Source organism: Apteryx mantelli, chromosome 7 (assembly GCF_036417845.1).
Source record: "Apteryx mantelli isolate bAptMan1 chromosome 7, bAptMan1.hap1, whole genome shotgun sequence".
Lineage (NCBI taxonomy): Eukaryota > Metazoa > Chordata > Aves > Apterygiformes > Apterygidae > Apteryx > Apteryx mantelli.
The window spans coordinates 26,090,360-26,112,815 of NC_089984.1; the positions used below are offsets into that span (position 1 = coordinate 26,090,360).

The window sequence follows — 22,456 nt, forward strand, 5'->3', positions numbered from 1 at the left end:
ATGATATGTCTCTGTTTTGCTAGTAAGTTTAAATTTGTTTTGAATGACATTGAAAAAAACTTACAAATTTAAACCATTAAAAATAAAACTATCATTATCGTTTAGTTTGCCAAATAGACAGACTTTTGATTAATCATACTGAATATAAGAACAACCCAGTGAATGATGAAACCACCACAACCACAGTGCTATATTGGAATAGATCAGAAATTCTGCCTTATCAGCTTATTTTGGGATAATTTAATTTTTCCAAAAAAAAAGTCACCTTATGTATTGAACATCTTGTTTTGAATTTGCAGCTCCAAAGTGGGATTAAGTTCAGGCTGCTTGTTTGAATGGTCTGAAACAAGTTTCAGTCTAAGATGTCACACTTGCTGTATATACATATCTCAGCATGGAATATTAAATGCTTTATTTTGTTTTAACTTTTTTCTTGTTTTCCTTTTACTTGAAGCTGTGGCCAAAAACTTCAAGCTATAAAAGAATATCTTCATATTTATATAAGGCAATGCTTGAAATTATTTTAAATGTTTGTAAACATATATATTTTCAACACACAAATTCAAATTGTATTTCTGTGGTTGCTTTGCTGGAAAGAGGTAGAAGAGAATGGATGGGAGTAAAAACCACAGATAAGCAGGAGTCTGCGAGGCAAGGATACAGAAAAAGAAACAGGTGCCCAGGAAGACTGTGGAATAATTGTGGGAATTTCATAAAGGCGGGATACTGAGTAAGGACCACATGGCATATGGAGTGTCCTCAGTGTGCATAAGCCCATGAAGGGGACGGCTGAAAAAGGAAGAAAACACAATAGCATACAGGAATCAGAAAGAAGAACTAAATGAAGGAGAAAGACATAGTTTGCAACAAGTAAAGATGGAAAAAACACATTTTGTTATAATTCTCCAGGTCCTAAAACTCACATAGGTACAGTTTTCCTAGTCCCTTCCCTGCTACCAAGGTTCTGCTACCTCTGTGGGATCTCCTTAATAGTTTTGACCTACAGATTTTATATATCCATGAAATTTAAACTCTGGTGTCTGAAAATTGATAAAATTGATTAAAAAATAACTAAACTTTATTTAACATTGAAGGGGTATTTCTTTGGGCTCATACTATACCCTCTTTAAGATTCATTTGTCCTTGAAAGCTCCCTTAAAGATTTGGAGATGAGACATTGATGTATCTAGACCCACCCTTCAGGCATTTCTTCAGACATTTTATACCCTTCAAGCTTTCCAAATGGCACCTGCCTTTTACCTTCCTCCTTTCCTTCTTGTAGTTTGGCACCCTCTCTTGAGTCTTTTTTAGTTCTTTTTAAAGAAATATATGTTCAGGCTTACTTGTGAAATATCATGCTTTTTGTAATATACTGGACAGGCAGCTGAGAACTTGGGTCTCTATCACAGAAGGAGAGTGTATTACTATTGCTACTATGTGTACCGTCGCAGAGAATCCAAAAGCATTGTAAATCCAAAAGTATTGTAAAACTAGATGTTACTATATTTCACTCATCTCCTACCACTTTAACTGCTAATTCGCAATCAGCTTTTAATTATTTTTATTAATAGGAAAGAGTATCTGTCTTTAACTTGATCCACTGCCCTGGTCTTACAAGGCCCTATGATAAATTTGGTATTAATAGAAGCAAATGAAATATCAGCTGTGTCTGGTTTATGAGTACACGTTGTGCCCAAGTCTCCGCTATCATATAACTGCAGTTTTAATCAATCTTTTTAAGACTATAGGTTTTATTTATAGCTGGTCATACTGAATGGTCATACCCAAACTTTTCATGAAAAATAAAAACCAAATAGAAAAACACCCTATAAATTATCTGTGTACACAGGGCTCAGGCTACAATACAGCTTTAAATTCTGTTAGTATAGTAAAAAAGTAAAAAAAGCTAAAAAGCTAAAACATTTAAGAATATTTGAAATCTATAGGTAATTTGCTTCTTTCACTTGTGTACAAATGAACTAATTACTGAATCAAAGTTACATGCTATTAACTGTTACAGACCCACAATTTTTTCTCAAATACATCTGTTTTAACAACACACTTATCAGTGATACCATGCACCCTTAAAACATACTCCAAAGATTCTCCTCTTTCAGAAGAAGATTTGAATAGATGTTAATTCCTACACTGCAACACTTCCAAGTTTGGATTTCTGCACTTCAAAATACAGGAAAGGTTCACTGTTTAAAGGAGGCTTCCCTTAGTATCTTGAGACAATAAAGATAGAATTTGGGACAAACTTAGAATATTCTATCAGAATATTATTTAGTCAGCTGCTGTTGAAAATTTGAAACAAATGCATTCACAGTACCTGAAACAATGTTTTCTACAAAATGTTTATACTGTTATTAACAGATAAGGGAACAGATAATCCATAGGAACAAGATGTACAGAATAACAGAATTTTGAGACAAATAGGTTAAAGGGATAGAAATATCATTCCCTTCCTCTGAGATCATTTTAAATCTCAGGCTGTTGCAAGAAGAAAGTGAAAGAAAAAACAAATGATCCAAATTACTCATCATAAAGTTAAAAAAAAAAAAAAAAAACACTCCACTTCCAGTTTTTCCTTTAAATATCCCCTGAAACAGTACAATTAATTTTTGCTAAGTTTTATATACATAACAGAGACAAGAAGTCAAAACACATAAACATGATGACAGCTGAGATTAACAGTCTGCCACCCTAGAAAACTAGGGTGATCACTAGATCAATGAAAGTTTAAGAACATCTTTGCAGTCTAAAAGCATGGCAGTTAAACTTTTTCCTACAATTAAATTAACTTCTCCTTGAACACTGTATATTTGTTAAGTCTGATATGAATTTCAAGATTAAGGAAAGACTAAAAAAAGGTCAGCTTAATTGTAGCATTATTAAAGAACATTTCCAATAAATAGAGTTTCAATTTCAGCCATATTCAGATGTCTACAATGGTGCACACATTGCCTAAAGAGCTGTAGATGGAGGTGAAGACAACATCATTTTCTCCTTTTTTTCTAAATTTGACATAATTCCTTGTGTCGTTTACAGTGTTTCATGCCACAATATTGTATTACTCCAGTGAAGTGGTTGATTGGATCTGTTCTTCGTACATGAACTAACTGCCAATCGCAGAACAGCAGGATGCATTTCTTCGTAAGCAACCCACATATTGGTTCTTTGTTAATTCTGAAATATGTGCATTTCCAATCCATTAGGAACATGGTATGATTTCTCTCAGTTCTGTTTTCCTCCTCTTTAAACACCTGATAATTAATGCATAGTAATTTATAATCACAGTGATCTTTAACAAAGTAGTATGTTACCATAATACCTTTCCTCTGTATCTCTTATCCTTCTCTGGTTACCAACTATTTTTAACTTTTCTTTTTTCAAGTCTAGTACATTGATTTCCCATGTTAAAAAGTCATCTAATTCTTTCATTTACCTTTAGTTTTATGAACTATTTCTTAAGCACAATTGACCAGCCTTTCTATAACAGCATTATAGAAATTATTTAAACTTCAGTAGCGATCTCCACCATGACTGTCTTCTTTTCAAGGAAGTGAAGTCTGAAAAAGTGTTGATATGTATGCAAACACTAGAAATATTTTGTGACTTGACTGTATATACTATGAACTTTTATCTATCTGCAAGCTCTGTGAGAGATAGCAAATCCCACAGACAATCCACAGCTTTAACAGGTGATAGGATTTTTATTTCCTCCTGTGAATATTTCATTTCCCTGTGAATTTCTGCACAGACTCAGGAGCTGGAATGATGCAAAACTTTTAGAATAGAGATAAAATATCATCAGAGAATATATTCCACTCCGAAAGTGGTCCCATTTTGTGTTTTTACAAATCATTCTTGACTGACATTTCTCCTAACATATTTTTGAAACAAGCTGTTGGGTGTCAAGCTATTGTCTTGGCTGCCATCTTCATTAACGCTGTAGGGAAGAAACTGATGCTTGGAAACCCATGACAAGAAAAGACAGAGAGAAACATATTTGGTCTCAATCATCTCCAGTAACTATATGTCATATAATCATGCTTTCTTAAACGAAGGCAGTTTCTATTCTCCAGCCTCAGCAGTTAAGAGCACGATCCGCCAGTTGCCTGTTTGTGCTACTATTCAAGGAGTGCTTGACAGTAGCTTCAATGTACGCCACCATCTTCAGTGTCTCTACACTGCTTCAATTCTTTTCTATTATTCTTGATAATGAAAAAAATATATATATGAAAAGGATCTACAGTGCTAGAATTTCGAACTTTTATGAATATTAAATACAGGTAATTTATTTCTCTCCAATCTCTATGTTGTTAGTCACTCTTTCCCTATATACTGGATAAAAGCCATTCAGTGCTTAGCTTCATTTAATCATCTTTGACAAAAAAAGGTCTCTCCAACTGCAGTAGAGTCTCTTGCTGTAGCCATGACCTTAAGGGAAAAGCACTCATTCAGGCTACACAGAACAGGCTAAGGCGAGCCGTCACAAGCACACGGTTCCCAGAGGAAAATGCACTGTTACTCTTTCATAGTAATAGAGGACTCGATCCACCAAACTCTGAACAGATGCAGACCTTGTGACAACTGTGTTCATAATGTTGCGGGTTGAAACCAAACTATGTGGCTCTTCAGGCAACATGTAATTAAGCCGTGGAAACCCTGCCACAAAGGCTGCAAGAAAGGAACTCTCCTAACAAGACACTGTATTTTTTAAAATTGGTCGCTCTGCCTTCACAGCAGCAATAGAGTACCTGTTTTCCAGAGATCAGGTAAAGTGCACAGATTAGTTTTATACCACCTATTTGTATTTCCTTTTTGTATTGTTGTTAGACAGCACTAAGACACTGGTCAACGTCTGGCTTGCCAAAAGCCTGTTCAACCTTCATCAAGGAAAAGGCTCATACATCCCATTTTAACTCAGAACTTTTCTTCTTATATATTTAGGTACTTGTGGTGCAGATTTCTCACTATATGTTTCTTGATTTGGTTTCTGAATTTTTTTAAAACCCTTTTTGCACTTTTAATCTCCTCTGGTCAAGCTCACCGTGTTGTGATCTTAGGACAAGAGTATCTGACAAAAATGTATTTACACTGCCATACTAGCAGATCCAACAATTTTAAGAATTCTTGCAAGATCCACAAGATCTACGTTAAAGAAAGTTACAGGCCTAATGAAACACTGCAGTGGGCAAGACCTCCAGCTACTGCCATCCTATCTTTTTGTGGAAAAAGAATTTTTTGGAAAGTGTTCTTGATGGATGGGTCATTATTAAGTTGACGGTTGAATCACTTCCAGTAATTTAAGTCAAAACCCCTTACTTCAGTAATACAACAAAAGAAAATGCACATTATAAACTTCATCCAGTATTAGACAGTACATCCACTAATACGCTTTTCCACAGATAAGAACAGAGCAGGGAAAATAACAGCAGTTATTTATTCTGCATTCAGCTGTGTTAGCTGCCTTCAAGTACCTTACTTTACTTACTGAACAGGGCAAACAATTTCTGATTCTGCTCTACAGTTCTTCACAGAACATTTCCCTGCCAAACATCCTAAGACTGACCAACCATCATAAGCTCTTTCTCCCTTATAACTCTTTCCCCATACCTTCCAGTCTCCACTGAGGTCTAAATACTGTCATCGTATTAAGCAACATTAAACCTTTCTAATTACTATCGGTTAAACAAATAAAAGTGAGTAGAAAATATTCACACTGTGTTATGTGCACCTCACCAGTGGCATCATTTAAATAATTTACATCTAGAAAACAACAGTTTCGTAACAGCAAATATATTTAACGTATAAGGGAATCAAGCGATGCTTCCCAGTACCTGCTGCTTGGCCTTGCACTCTGTCATCAATGGTAGTTTGCAGCGTCAGTCATGAACAGGGTTTCTGGGTGTTCTTGGAATTTAAATAGTAAATAATACTAATAAAATTTACCTCAGTGAGACCAAAATCTTCCCTACTTTTCACTAACAATTCAAAAGATATTTTAAACTTCATTATTTTAAACTATTAGTTTATCTAATTCATACTCCTGCAATCCTCATTCAATCTAAGCTTCCATAAAAAGTCAGTATTTGGCCCACTAAAAAATACTTATGTTCCTTTGTTTCACAAAACAGCAGTTACTGACTGTCACATTAAACAAGTGTTATAAACAGGTGTTCCCAGTTATATGTATCAGAAAAATAATTAAAAAGCAGATTGTTATATGAAAAATATACACTATAATTGCTCATTGAAAAGAACAATAGCATGAAATAATTTTCTCCCATTATGTATCAGAAGCTGTCATTTTGAAATTTGTTCTGGCTCCCACAGTATAAATACACTTCAGTATTTCTATAAGCAGTGCCAAAAAATCAGCAAGCGCTCACTCACTGACTTTTGCCAACAAAAGCATGACTCTTTGCACAAGAATTTTCTTGCCATTTATAAACAAAGACATTTAGAAAGTCCACGCTGGTGATTGGCTATATACTCCACCAGAAGATAAAGCAGACTGCAAGATACTGATTTATTACAAGCAGTGAATATGGTACAATAATTCCATTAAAACACGTAACATTTACGCTAAACAAAAAAAATTTGAATTATATGTAGAATAATATATACTGCACTAAATATTATGCAATATGTGCACCAGATATTCAGGAATTCATTTAAATTATATGAAAAAATGATCCTGTAGCATTACCAAACGAGTACTGTTAAGACTACAAAAACTGCAAATCACACATTAAAAAAGAGCCCTTTATCAAGAAACAACTTTAAAGTTAAGCTTCACTTTGAAACGCTCAGTCATTTCTGACAAGTCTTTTTCACTACTACTTGCTCTTCAATCCTGTGGCTATTCAGAGCGTCGGCACACATGAAGGCCCACCTAATTTGTACAGCTAACTGCACAACATCCCAGCAAACCGCTCTGGCGCTGTGCCTCACCAGAGCGTACGAGCGCTTGACAGCTTCACCTTTCCCCTGCCCCCACCGCGGTGACCGTCGTGGCAGAAACGGCACAGGAAGGAGGAACGCTCCTGCCTCTAGCTGGATCAGAAGCCAGGTTCTTCTCCGGCTAAGTACCAGATGCAATGGGAAATGAGACCAGTATTTTCTAAAAAAACAGTACTTAGAGCTAATTTAAATGATTTTAAGGCTCTGTCTAAAAATTAAGTTGCAATTTTTATATATGCTCCCATAATAGAATTAAGTGAGAGAAGCCAGTATACTCAGGGTATTTTAGTTCCTGTACCTCAGGAACAGGCAAGGAACAGAAACCCTCTGAAACACACGAAGCGCCCAGCGCCCAATCCTTCTCTGTCTAGCAAGCAGGAAGCTCACTTGCGGTTAATCCATATTCTGATCTGTCCACTTAATTTCGTGCTGCTTTTTTGATACCCACTCAATTATAATCTGCTGTTAAAGAAAAGGAATGCACTGGAAAATAAACCAAAGAACAGAAGTCAAGACTATCTTCATTTTATTCCACTTTTACAAATTTGAGAACCATATTGTATACGGTTCACACACAAAAAAAAGGGAGAAGAAATTGTTCCATTTTTCTGCAGCTGAAACCTGAGGTCTTTATTCAGTGGGGTTTTTTTGTTGTTGTTTTTTTAACCATTTGTTCAATCCTTCCTTGATCAATTTTCTGTTAAACTCATCAGGAGATCACGTGAGTAAAAAAAATTCAAGGAAAATCTTATAAAAACCTCAAGATTTGGCTCGTGGAAATACAACCTGCCAAATGACACTTCTTGTGTAACAACATTCAGGACAAACAGTCCAGATTAGTTATATTATACAGAAACTTCTAGTTTGTAATACTTCTGTGCTGACTCCTAACATCATGCTTATTCTATAAAATTCAAAGCAAATAAACAAACCTTCATCTCCTGAACAAAATAAAAAAATGACTGAAAGTCATACTGTCCCCATACTGTCAATATAAATACAAAGAAATACAAGTCTGTAATTTTCTTCTTCCTGTTTACTTTGCAATGTGCAAGAAAAACTTAGATTGCAAATTTCGAAACTCACTGAGCAAATCGGTCACATAACTCCCAGTAAATTCAGTGGAAGTTATTTAGCTAAGTCCCTCAGTCATCATTGCATTTAGAGTTAAATTCTGCTCTTAGAGATAAAGAAAATAACTAACCTGCAAATTGCATCAAATAGGTAATAATCCTCATAAAAAGTAAATAAATGTTTTGTCTTACCTCATTAAATCTTGTCACAAGATCTTCTACAGCATTATGTTCATCATTTTGAGAAGAAAGAATAGTAGCAGATATGGAAGCTTTAATACTCGGAAGCTTGCTTTGACATTCAGCATTACCCAAGTCCCTGGTTAAAAAGCAGAGGTAGTCGATGGGTAGGACTTTCCGGTAGAGCTCCTGCTCCTGCTCGGTCAGTATGCTGGCAACCTCCTCTGGGAACTGAATGAGGTGCTGTAGTTCGATCAGCTCTTTACTGATACCAGCCACATTGGAGGGAAGGACACTGGAACCAGCCATAGATGTACACGCTTGACGTTCTAAAACAAAACAAACAAAAAATTTATTAGGCTTCTCCTTTAACCCATGGACTGGGCTGTGCAAAATTAAGATGACAACTTCTTTTTTATTCTTTTATACTGTTTATTCATTTATCCAGTAGTACAGTATTTCATAATTATTCTATATTTCAACAATCTAATACATTCTTTTAGCTGGGAACTTTCTGTATATGTCTATTAAACAACATGTGGTATTAGTTATATAGCTGGTAACTGGGGCTTCTGAGACTGTTAATCTACCTGGCAAAATGTGCTGGCTTCCTGACTTTTCCGAACACCTGTCTTCTTATAACCTTGCATAAAACGATCTTATGGATAGGGTGTTAACTCTATTTAGTCTCCATGTAGAGTCCATGATACAAAGGGTTTTGGGGCCTTGACTAAGGCCATCAGGACTCTACTGCCACAAAAATAATGTATAATGACCAAGAAAAACCCAGGTGGTCAGCATTTTTCTTCATATTCCTCTTGCTAGAAGATAAGATTCATCTTAGCTCACTGCATTTTGAAAATAAATATCCGAAGATACAAAACATTTTCCATTCCTCTGGGAAAATGCATATATTTGGAAGTATGCATGTTTTATCCATTATTACAAAAGAGATTCAGGGTAGTTTTATAATATCCTAGCAGTGATATCCCTTGAAATTTAAAACTTTTCCTAAGAAGGAAGAAGCCAAGCTTTGTAAGACCATGTGGGAAGCCTGAAATATCAACACAATGATTCCAAAATAGTGAGTATGAGTCTTCTGACTAGATAAGTTTAGAATGGGTACTGTGAACAATAATTTTCCAAGAATATAAACAGTCATAGTAGTATATTTTGTACTCTTCTCCCTTCCCAGGAAAAGGAGTTTATATATGTGTGTTTATATAGATATATACACACACAGACATACACACGCACACACACACACATATATATATATATATATGTTTCTTCACAAAATATCCTTGGAGTTCTTTGTACATATAATGGAGTTATGCTCTAGACCTATCTTTCACTTCAATAATTTTTTCTATCAATAAACTCTAATTTCATACAGTGGGCAAATACCCTTTCTATTCCCTAGAAAAAAAAAAAAGTTAATTATGACTGATTACAATTCATTCCCTTATAACAAACATAAAATATGCTATATGAGGATTCCCTTGTTACATTCCTTATATGCAAACTTATATGCAAACTAGTGGGAAGTTAAAAAGACAGAAAATGACCTTTTCTTAATATATTCCATTAAAAGTCACAACATAAATTACAGAAGCCCTAAATAAAGACTTTAGGCTTTAACAGAAACTGTTAACAGAAGCTGTTGAGAATATATATATATATAAAATATATATTTATATATAATATATACATACATACATACGTGTGTGTGTGTATATATATATATATATATATATATAAAAGGCTTCTGAAAGAGAAAAGGAATAATCTGTTTTCCATGACTAAAGTAGCTAGAAAAAAAGTAATGGACTTAACTTGCAACAAACAATATTCGGGTTACATAGTAGGGAACAGGTGCAACTTCAAGCACAGTGAAATACTGCTACATATTATCTGCAGATGTCAAGAAATCTCTATCACGGAAACTCTTTTAAGAAAGATTAGAGAAAAGATCAGTTACGAATAACATAACATGAATACATTGATCCTGTTTTAGGCAATAGGTGAAGTGCAGTGAGCTTTTGGGTTTCCTTCCAGTCTTGTTTGCAATTTCCAATTCCACTTGGAATTCCAGTTCTATTTTCCATTTCAGTCTGTGTTGAACAGCTCTGAAAGGTTCAGAGGTTTGGTAAGAAAAGGTTCTCAAAAGCTGATTTGGAGTGTTTTTGACTTTACAACAAAACATAAACATATGCCAAAATAAAAACAATACAAAATATAACGTTCATTTTATATTACAGGGATCTGCTTAACGTATGTTTGCACAACTCTTTGCATATATAGGCAGAATTGCCACTATTGCAACCAATATTAGTTCAGAAAAAAAAATAAAAAGAGGATATGCAACACACGCCACCAACATCCACTATCACCCATTTGCTTCCTAGGATTTACAGTGCCTCACTGACCCCACCTGACAGACTGCTCTTCTCAGCCAAGCGCTTCACCGCGAAGCACGAGGAGCTCTGTCAGCAAGGAGGGGACAGAGAAAGCACGGCCTGTCTCCAGCCCCCCTGCACCTCGCTGCTGAAACAGAGGAGGGTGTTCAGGGTGCGCCTACATCAGCATTTTACTTTGGACCAGAAATGCACTTTTCAAGCAAATCTCCCAACTGTCCCCACTTACTGTGCTCTAGTTTACGGTCTTAGAGCACACAACCAGGATCCCTTTCACATGAAAGGGCACCAGAAGACGTGCTCCAGGAGGGCAGCTAGTGCATGACAACCGCTGATGAGCTTCAGCCCTTAGCAGCACCCCAGCTCTGGAGGGGACACTGAGGTCAGAGGCAGCAGCACAGCGGGACCAGAGCGTGCAGGATGTGGTTTGGCTGCTGGAGGTCATGGAAAGCAGGGGAAAAAGACAGCAAGTAGCATGGGTGACACAATACCACAGAAATACTAATACCTTGCAAATTCAATATTATTTGGTAACTACAGTTACAATCATCCAATTATTATGTATTAACATGGTAGGAAAGGAAGGTATCACTCTTTATAGAGTGCCAAGCCAAGTAGTGGCTGATAGAAGAGAGTTAAAAATATGGGTGAAGATGAGCTCTTCTCTGATAGACTGATTCCCGGTCAGCTTTAGGGGTGCTGGTCAAGGAATTCTGAAGACTTTGCCTTCTCCATTATAATAATACTAACTACAAAAATTATCCACACTCAAACTTTTGACAGGTCCACCTTCCACACTTGTCTAAGAATTTCAGTTTTGCTTACACACCTGAATGAACTGGCAAAGACTGACACTGAATTTGCAACAGGCTCGAATGCTGTTCGTAACCCTATTGGACTTTGCCTTGCCTAAGCATAATTAGTCTTCAGGCTCCACTATTGCAGTCTCTGATATCTAAGAACAAGGTCCAACACACTGAAGCAAGCAGAGATAACAGGGTTGTTCCACAGTGTATCTGCCGACTGCCAGAGACTACCAGGAATATATCATTTGAATTTCATTTCACTATACTGGCTGCCCATTGAATAAAGCTCAGTGGAAGGCTAATGAAGTTATTTTCAAAGCCCTTAATGAAACTACCCAACAGAGACCTTCATCTTCCATAATGAAGATTTTACAGGTCAGCTTCATTCTCATGGAAAAATAAAACTGTCAAGGAGAAAATCTTTTTAAAGAAGCTAAGCCAAGGTGTTTCAAGTCAGAGGCTAAATAAGATCTGCTACCATTCTTGCTGAATTTGAAAAGAACATACAAAATAAATAAAACCGTTTCTGAATCAAAAATTGAATTTCAGATTAGCATTTCTAAATTCTTAAATTTGCTAAACTGAAAGAACTACAAAAATGTCTTTTTAGTCTAACAATCCACAGAATAAGATGCTGCAGCCAGAGCGCAGTTGACATCCAATGAGAGGAGCACAGGCCGAACAGAATTGAAAGGGCTCATAGCCCATGGCTGAAGTGTGGATATAAATGCTGATGAAGTGGAAATCTTGCTTCTTTTATTGTTGACTGTTTCTATACCTATAAATATTTCTTTCATTCATGATTTACATCTTTGCATGCCCTGATTGTTGATACATTTTACCTCTCCAGATTCTGATTTTTTACCTTTCCTACTCCCAGTCTTCTATGTTCTATCACAGAAAATTCAGGTTCTTCATTCTCAACTTCACCACCCTCCATAATTTACACCCTGCACAAAAGTCTCCTCCTACTTCTTTCTTTTTCTCTCTCTCATTTTTTAAATTGCCTTTACTAACCTCGTCCTGTTTCTGGACTATTTCCTTGTCTCTTTTGCCTAAGACTCTTACCATTTTTCATGTCATGAACTGCTCTGCACCTCTCTGTCTGCTAGTTTCTTCTATAAAGCTTCCTAACTAGTCTCATCCATAAAGTCTCGAGCTTTGTGCTGTTTGTCAGTTTATGTTCTTCAGGAAATAGATCATATCTTTCCATGCTTCAAAAAAAGACCAGTTCTTCAGAATAACTTGCCAAATGGAGCTACTTTCAGGCCCAAATCAGAGTGGATTTTGTTGTTAGAGTTAAGGTAAGATACAGTTCTACCTTATCACTAAAATCAGCAGCTGCTGCAGTAAATTGTGTTATTTTTTGCACTCTAAGACATCAAGTTAATGCTAGAACTACTAGAAGAAAATGAGAACGTCCTTGACTATTCACATGCAAGTTTTTCAGTGCTGGAATTGATAGCTTTGTTCTCCTTTTGATAAGCGGCCAAAGAAGATAATCTTTTAAATAGCAAGCACTGCTTCTATTAATCAACCCAAGATAACCTCTGCCAAGCTTCAGACTCATGGGTAGACTTAATCTCTGCTGATACACATGGGAACAAAAACATATCATCCTTTCTTTTCTACTAAAAGAATAATCTATTCAAGAATGTGAGAAAAATACAGACAGTCTGCTTTAGGATATTCTTCAGCCTGGGCTTGTCATAAACTCCTGAAAAACATTCACTCATTCAGTGATTGGTTTTGATTTAAAACTTTCTGCAAGAAGATCAACAGATTACTTTCAGATTAACTCAGCTTTTCTTACCACAATACTTAAAATTTCCATACATCTGGTACATGTACAAGCTTACCAAAAGACACACTGAAGTGTGTGTGTGTGTGTGTGTGTGTGTGTGTGTGTGTGTGTGAGAGTGAGTTTATGTGTGCACAGAGAAGTTTTAAACCTTGAAAACCCAGAGATTTTCACTGATGTTTTTTCCTCTATTGAAGTCTTATTAGATTTGTGTTGATATGTTAGCAGTGAGTTTAGGGAGTTCGCTTTAAAGAAAAATGCAAAGATACTTTCATAAAGAAAAACATGAAAAATACCACTAGGATGCTAGTGTTAATTATCTGTAATCATTCGTAAAATTTTTCCACATTTGTATGTTCTACTAAATACAATAATTGTAAGACATATGTAATACTTCCTAAAAATAAAAGCAAATTATCTGGTAATTTATTATATTACTTGTAAAGCTAAAATTAAAAGCTGCTTATTTATGAAATTTTATTTTGTCATGCACATAGACAACTTATTACTGTATAATATCTTATAAATGTTGGGCTACTGCCATCAGTTTTCTAGAAGCAAAAATCCAGGACTGGTTTTGAGCAATGCATTTTCTAAGTGGAATTTGTACAAAGACAGAAGGAAAATAAATACAGCCCTTATTGTAATCACACCAATGTCAAAAGTGCTAATCCTGCTTAAAATTACAGTTTCCAATCCTGCAATTTGTACTTTGACTAAATCACCTCACTTTCCATGTGAAATCCGGCAAAGGATGGACAGTGGTACAGAATTGTTTTCACCCAAACTCAAACACAATAACTCTTAAATTTGATATTTGTAGAAATGTGCTGTGCATAGTCATAAGAGAGTATGCCTAGAGAAAAAATGTGAAAAGAGTAAACCTGCCAGAAAGATAAAAATTGATTTTCAACAAAGTAGACGAATTTTCAAACAACATTATAGGACTTGTGTCTTAGCTTTATTATCTAGGTTGCTCTTCTCTCTAAACTCATTTTCAGAAAAAAGTATTCTCTCTCTATATTCGGTAAGAAAACAACATGGAATTTACAATCTCTTAAGAGTGCTCGCTCTCTAGAAGGCTGCTGGGGGAAGATCCTGCGATTAGGACAAACTGAGTGCTCTAAAGCAAAAAGTAGATTTCAATACATTGAAGAAGAAAAGTAATTATTCAACCTACTACAACACCTTGTAACTGATACACTCGGTTCGCTTTTCAATAACAGACTTTGCTGCCATGAAATTATACTGATGTGACTGACTCCAAATCCTTGGAGGGTTATTTTCCTCAGCTGGCATTAAGAGGTAACATGTATCATAATCTTAAACATCAGCTTCATTAAAACCAATTCCCAGGGCACCACTAACACGTTGTAATAAATGAAACATCGTGATAAAAGCCTTTTTAACAAGCAATGCTATGGACATCATCCAGGCTGTTTATATGCTTTAACACATGCATTTTGATTACAATGAAAAAATAAAAGCAGACCATGGCAAAATCAAAAAAGCCAAAGGTGAAAACCCGTCAGCAGAGATAATACAGAAGTGTTCTGTTCAGACAAGAGGAAAAATAATCAAAACCTCCCAAAGAAAACACCTGCATTTGTAAGGTGTGACAGAATGTGAACAGGAGCTTTAGACAGAGATCAGCGTAACCAGGATCGCACTTTTTTTGCTGTCCCTGGGATGTGACATCTCAGCACCATAACAGCCAAACCAATAAGCTTTATGTTAATTTCCTGTTCCTCTTCTGTACAATTAAAAACATCCCCCTCTCTCTTTTAATAACATGAGTTCACCGTTATCAATTTTGCCTGCAAACAACTGACTCCAGTATTAAAGGACATTAAACTCAGTTGGAAGCTTGCCACAGAACAACAGGATCAAGTTCAAGTTTAATTTCACTGTAGAAACAACTGAAATTGATAGATCCTGCTTGTTCTTCAAACTTATTACTAAAATAATCAAAGAATCAGAAGACCAACATGTTCTTTTTCCATATCCCTAAATCAAGAAATCTGAGCTACCTTTTACAACTGTGTATCAGCACACATTATAAATTATTAGAGGGGAGCTCTGAAACTGGAGTTCAGCCTGACCTGCGAATCAGCAAGCAGAAGATGATACTCTGAACAAAGGGAGATTCCCAGATTAGGATTTGAAGGAAAGAAAATGAATTTAACCAGGGTCTGCAGAGAAAAATAATATCTTTTTTTAGACCTAGTAATATTACTGATACAGTGTGGCTGCACAAGACCTTTTCAGGTTTGGAACAGAAACAGCAAACTTCACAGCTCGCCTGAGAACACCTGCACTGAGTTCAAACACCACGGTAACACGACAACTGGAGAAGGTGGTGTTTTGTTCTGGTACAGCAGCGGGGAGTGAGCGCAACGGACCAAGTACAAAGGACATTAGCCCCTGCAGTACATAGGGGAAAAGACAAAGGTAAAAATCACCTCGAGAATACAGAGTTTTGCTGGAAATAAACTGTTAGGAAACTATAAAGCACATATACCTTCTTGGAGGCTAAGATTTTATTGTTGAATAGAGTTAAGAAACCTCTAGAGAGGATTTGACAAAAGGTAGCAATCACGCTGAGGTATAATTGAATTAAATTACAATTACGTACCACAAAATACTGACTCATGAACTGACCAGCATAGTGTATTTAGCAGACAAAGATATGGAGTGCTTGTAACCATGACATTAAATTACAAACAAATATTTATTCCTAAAATCATTGCTTGCTTTAGGAAATGGCAAAGGGTTCAGTTTTGAAAACCAGACTCTGCACTGTGCTCTCTTCTTACATCTTTTGCAATTTTATCATCAGTCAAACAAAATCCTGACAAAAACTGAAAAGAATTCTATAGTAGGAGAGAGTGGCTGCCTATATCACTTCTGACTTAAAACAAATTTGACTAAACAAATGACCTACATATCATGATTTGAACAGGTCAAAGAAAACAGGCATTTTCCTCAACCATAAAAGGTGTGCGTAAACACTCTTACAGGGTAAAACCTATGCACAGAGAAACATTAATTCAAATTTTACAGTTGTGTTAAAGAAAAACAATGTGAAGGCCTTATTACCATATTAACTTTAAATTAACAAACCATTATGTTGGAATCCTTATGTTTTTCAGAAGTTGCAGAATAACAACTATAGCAGTCCCGAGGGATAATTTACAATTTAACAAATGTCCTCCCAAACTTTCCAAAGGGAGCACATACAACTATGCAACACTCTATCATAAGCATTGTCTTTCAAGAATTTGTCAGCTTACTCATTAATAAAATTTCCAGGTTAGAATTTTTCTGATGCAATATCATCTAACGGGTGAGATTATAAAATTTCTTAAATATGTGACTTTAAAAAAATTTTTATTAATTGTTTTTGTAGTCCACTACTAAGTAGAGTGGTAGCAATTATTCTAAAACCATTTTAAAATTTAAATTCTATATTCTTTCAATCAGTTTTTAATTTAAAATATAATTTATACTTATGAAACTAAATCTTCACTTTCTTTCCATTTATAAGCTAATTGTTACATTTTATACCTTTTAAATACTTTTTAATTAGTTTTCCAGGTGTTACCAGTTTAACATTTGCAAAAAGATTTTTCTCTATATACATTTCATAGTTAAAATGCTGATCTATGATAAGAAAGACAACACCCATAATTTGTTATCATTCTTAAACTAAGAATACAGAAATAGAACAGTTACCTTTGCAAATTTGCCTCTAGCATATTTAAGTTCACCTTACCAGAACGCTAGAGTGACTCAGGTAGTTGTAATCCTTCGACAGAGCCCACAGTTTGAACTGGACGGGACGTGTGCTTCTCACAGAAGATCCACAGCAAACACTCCAACATGGCAACAAGTCTTTTGAATACGAAGTTCTTACCCGTAAGTAAAATCCATTTAAATTGTGTTTGAATTCAGAAGATCCTGGCCATAACCAACATATAGGCACATTGACATAACATACAGAGGAGTTCAAATTGAAGTATCACCACGATTTCATCGCACCTGAGGCTGCAGTGCCTGCCTCCAGTCACCCGCAGTGTCCAGCTGCACACCGCCTTGCGAAACTGCATCCACATTGCTGCTCAGACTTCTGCCAAGTGTATCGCAGGGCTTCTACCACTCCGTCAGCCTGAGTCATCCAAAGAAATATTTTGCAGTGTACAAAAGAAGAATTTGGCTGTTCGTCTCTGAATTACCATGTGCTGCCAATACATTTAACCAACCATTTCCGATCCCGTATGCTGTTTGGTTCGTACTGGTCAGAGCTGATAGAAACAATCACAGACCTGTTCTTACTAAGTGAATGAGTTAATTTTGCTTCTGGCTGTATTCTCATTGGAAAAAAGTTACGGATAGAGGCATTTTAACAGCAATCGCGACTCTACAAAAGTGGTAGCACATCTCCAAGCAAAATTTATCCCATTTGGTGCTGACATGGTGGGCAGGATTCCCTCTATTCCTCCCAGTTCAGGATATGTAGCAGAGTGCTGAGACTGCATCTTCATGAAGACACAAGATGAGTAGCAATGCCTCCAGAATTTCTGCATGAGGATCAGTGTGATATTGTGGCTTAACACCAGCCAGTATATGTGTCCACTGTGCCTGAAATAATAGGTTTTGAAGGCAGTGCCTTAACAAATGACCCTGGGGCTATCACTGAAGCAAACGGGTATTTCAGCTATAAAGGGCACTTAGTGTTATGCAAGGTTTGGCTGAACACAATGGCATGTTCATAAACATCAAGGAGAGATGAATCAGCACAGTGTGTATTGCCAAAAGTCTGAAGAGATCCACCATCTACGTGTTTAGTCAGAACGGAACCTCACTGCTTCAGTCTACGTGTTTGGCAACGCGCCGCCTGGGCCCTGCTATTTTAGGGGACCTTCACCTATCGCCGTAGCTCATGAAACTATATCCTGATTTCAGAACACCTGCCAGAAGAAGGTTTAATTATAAATTTGGTAGATGGCCAGTAACTGTGAAACTGGCTAGTTGAAAATTAGACCCTAAAAGCTTTTTGATATCAGTATGGTATCTGCATTACTGTGGCATGCTGCACCATTCATTGCACAAGAGCAGACTTAAGACTGTATTGCTTCAGAGGCATCTAGACAACTAGAAAGTGCAATTATCATCATGGGGTCTGCTTGAAGTGATCAAGGGAAATCAGGGATGACTTGTAAATCTACATCTTTATATCACAGTATAACAGACAGATAGAAATGTAAGGATGTTAAGAGGTAACATAATGGTATGTGGAGCCCTAATATGCCGACCGTATTCGTAGTTACTTTCATATAGCTCTAAGATATTTTGAAATTTTAAAACAAGCTTTGAATCCAATTTCCTTAATATTCCTTCTTTAAAAGTACCCATATGTTAATATACTCTTCAACCAAATCAATTTATTATCCAACCATATCAAAATTACTAAACATTACTAAAATTACTACAGCCTGCAAGATGTTTCCTGTGTAAAACAAGGCAGCAAAGTGCAAGTTATCGATCTCACTGGTTGCGGAAGTAGTTGTCCAAAGTGTATCTATTCTCCTGATGTAGCTGGTCTCAGGAGAAGAACATGAACAGGATACATTCACCCGTTCCACATGACAGTGATTCACTGTCCACACGACCCCTGAGCATCTATCATCACAATGAGACTGTAGCACCTAGATGAAGCCTGAGCTAATATAAGAGCAGGTGGCTGAAGCCTTTAAGTTAACAGGGGTAAATAATCATCCAAACCATTCAGATATTTTTTCTGCTGCTCTTCAGTATTGCTCTTTCATCCTCACATCTCAAATATATCACTATATTCTCATTCTTTCTTCTTTGTTGGCTTTTTCCATCTCCTGGTACTCATTTTCCCTTTGGTAGTCCAGGTACTCATATCACATGCACCCAAGATTGCCATCTGTGACACAGAGGAGATGGCTCTAGAGCACTTTGCTGCTGGTTCAAGCTCCCTTCCTATGCTTGAGTGTCTAGTTCAGTCCAGCTGTGATGAAATATCCTGCCACGCATACAGGACACTGCACTGTTTTTTGCCCATGTCAAAAAGAAAGAAATCCCCTTTTAAATTCAATGCCATGATGACCTACAAGTTGACATACCTTCATTTCAATTCTATCTATTCAAAAACAACTTCTAGCCAGGTTCCAAGACCACAACTCTAATGTGGCAAATATTTCAGATTTCACTAACTTTAAGTAAACAAACATTTTTGAAGGAGCTTTGAGGACCAGATGAAAAATCAGGGAACTTAAATCCCTCACCAGACAAAGCGTACAATTTTAACTTTATTTTAGGCCAGTAGACTCACCAACAATGTTAACATATTGTACATCCCCAACTTAAAGAAAGACCAAATTTTTCAAGCCAGTTGAGGAATTACATCTATTTATGCAAAGGAGATGATATCCTGAGAGCATATTAAAGAATGGCAAGGGACAGTAAGCTTCAGCAGCAATTGATGGAAGTCTGAGTTCTTCCTCTATGAAAAATTCTCAAGCAATGCCAGCCAGGAGACAGCAGAGCAACAAGATGCTAAGCAACAGGAAAGGGCTTGCTGACAGTTTCAACTGGTTTCAAACTTTCTCATTCTTCCATCACACTATCAACAGAAAACACCAGGTCACATATTCCTATTTGAAAGAGCTATTTCCCTTCAGCACTTGTGCTGGGAAACTCACAACCCGTGCTGTCTGGGGCATTATTTGAATGCTAGTAACAAAGTAAGTCTGTAGCAATCTCAGTGCGATGAGTTACAAAAATAAGCAGTATACACTGAAATACAGATTCATGTTTTGCTAAACGTTAATGATTCAACAAATAAATGTCCTGCAACTTTCACTTAAAACTTAATAAAAATGAAACATGAGTTGTATGTTGAAAGATTTTATGCACACACACAAAAATGTGAAATCTAGTTTGGATCAACAGGACAGCCAAGAGTGGGAAGGAAGAGGGAATCATGGGAATTTTTAAACTTCCAATTGATGTTAAAGCCACTCTACAATTCTCATTGCAAAATGAAAAGGCTACCGCCTGAGTTACAGCAGAACCTAAGCTTTAACCTCAATCACAGAAATTAACACAAAGCACGTCCAAAATCAAAGCAGAAGTTTCCGTGCACCGACAGAACAGAATTAAAATGAAATCCATTCAACTTTGAGATAACTCTGCAATGGAGAAATATCCATTGGTTAAACAGAGCATAGGAATCTTAGATTAGGTTCCAATATTTGAATATTTTGGTGAAGACGCATAAAAAGCTCAAAACAATTCTACTAACATAGTGGAAATTAAACATTTTTTCAGTATTAAAAATGAAACTATTCTATTACAAATTAGTGAGAGCAAGGGAAAAGTTAAACAAAATTAATCCGAGCATACGTATACACCTATGGAAAACAAGGATATTAAAGAGAACATATATATAAAGTTAGGTACCCATTAAAGTGGAGGCTCATGAACTTCATTTTTAATATTTTGGCTTTTGCATTAGGCATTTTTAAAATTTAAAAGAATATACCAACTGTAGTTGTGATAAAATATAGTACTGTAATGTAAATACATAGTGTAAGTAATGGTAAAACTACCATAACAGACATTGTCGATGTTTCAAAGCCTCAGCCTGTTATAAATTCCCTTGATTTAAATCATTTCTTTCTAGTCTAAGGGTATTGCTCTTTCACATCGGCAATTCTTGTATTTAAGTTAATGACCTGCTGCAGTTTGCTCTTCTGCTGCACAACCTTTACGAATTATCACAAGCACAACCCCAAACTGCATTCTTGACTTTGATACCCTCAGAAACTTATTTTGTAACAAATATCACCAACACGTTTGTTTCGAGATCAATCCTCTACACAATTACTTCACAGAAAAAGGACAGAAAATAGATCCACTGACAGAAAATACTGTTGGTCACGCACTTGTGTTCAAAAAATGCTTGTGAATGATCTGCTAAGGAACCTTGTTCAATTTTCTGTATTACGCTTTGTCCAATAAAAATTCAAATTATTATCCCCATAACCGTTAGAAATAGCAGAAAAACTTTAATCTACACCTTCAACACTTAGTTCTAGTAAGAATTTTGTTACTTTATTCTCATCATGAAACAGAGCAAACAGTATTTTATAGATGGGAGAATTATTTTAGAGTGTATCAGCTGTAATTTAATTTGACAGCTAAGATTTTCAGATGTCAAATGAAAAGAAAAACCAGGAAATATATCTATATTTAAACAAAAATACAAATTTAATATACAGAAAGGAATGCCATACGACACAACAGAAAAGGCAGTACAATGTACTAAGGTATCAGTCAAAAAAGTATTAGAATATCTCTAAGTTGTTGTGAAAATAATTTTATATTATTCATGCCGGCAATGTACATCAGGAAGAATATACCAAGAACAATATAGCCTTTCAGGTGCTGTTATAAACTTAATAAAGAGTTGATAAGAACAATGAATCCTATGCTGCTATAAAGAATTATTTCTTACAATGCACAATGAGGGAAATATGGGAAGACCCTCCCATACAAAAATAAACAAATGAATCAAAGACATACATTTAAGCAAAATGCCAAAAAACTGGAGAGGACTGATGAACAGGAAATAAATTGATCGGTTTCACAATAGTGTGAAGGGGCAAAGATACTACTCTTAAGTCAGAACTAACAATCATTTAGCACTTGCACTTCATTTTTAAAGAAATAGCATACAAGTATTTTATGAAAGATTAAAAGAATATTCGCTGGAACTAGTCAAGAAGATGGAGGAGGGGGAACATTTTAGATGCAACAAGTGAATATACAGTTAATTGACAGGAAAACCTCTGCAAGCTTCAGTCGTACACAGTGACCCAATAAGCCGATCAGAGCCACAACCCCCACCAGGAAGGCTGGGCAGCAGAGGAGCGGCTCTGCTCACACAGCCTGGCACGGGCTGTTAGGGCGATCAGCTGCCTAGTCCCACTACCCCCACAAATCCAGAGCTGTGCTACCTCAGCTTTGGTTTCTGCCTTCCCAATGTCATTTTGTCCGTGTCCTACCTAGGATGCACAAAACACAGAAGCAAAACTAGAGACCATGTCAGTGCTGGAATCCTTCCATATATTCCTAGGTAAGCATAGATACAATTTTTAAAATTTGGATTAAAAG

At 36.2% G+C, this 22,456-nt stretch overlaps 1 protein-coding gene across 1 annotated transcript in view; it reads right to left on the reverse strand.

Annotated features, from left to right (window-relative positions):
* PLCE1 (phospholipase C epsilon 1) overlaps positions 1 to 22,456 on the reverse strand; it is a 145,576-nt gene that overhangs the window by 55,730 nt on the left and 67,390 nt on the right. Inside the window, exon 3 of the mRNA XM_067300059.1 lies at positions 8,238 to 8,554. Within this exon, the coding sequence (XP_067156160.1) occupies positions 8,238 to 8,554 (317 nt within the window). The remainder of the gene's footprint in view (positions 1 to 8,237; positions 8,555 to 22,456) is intronic.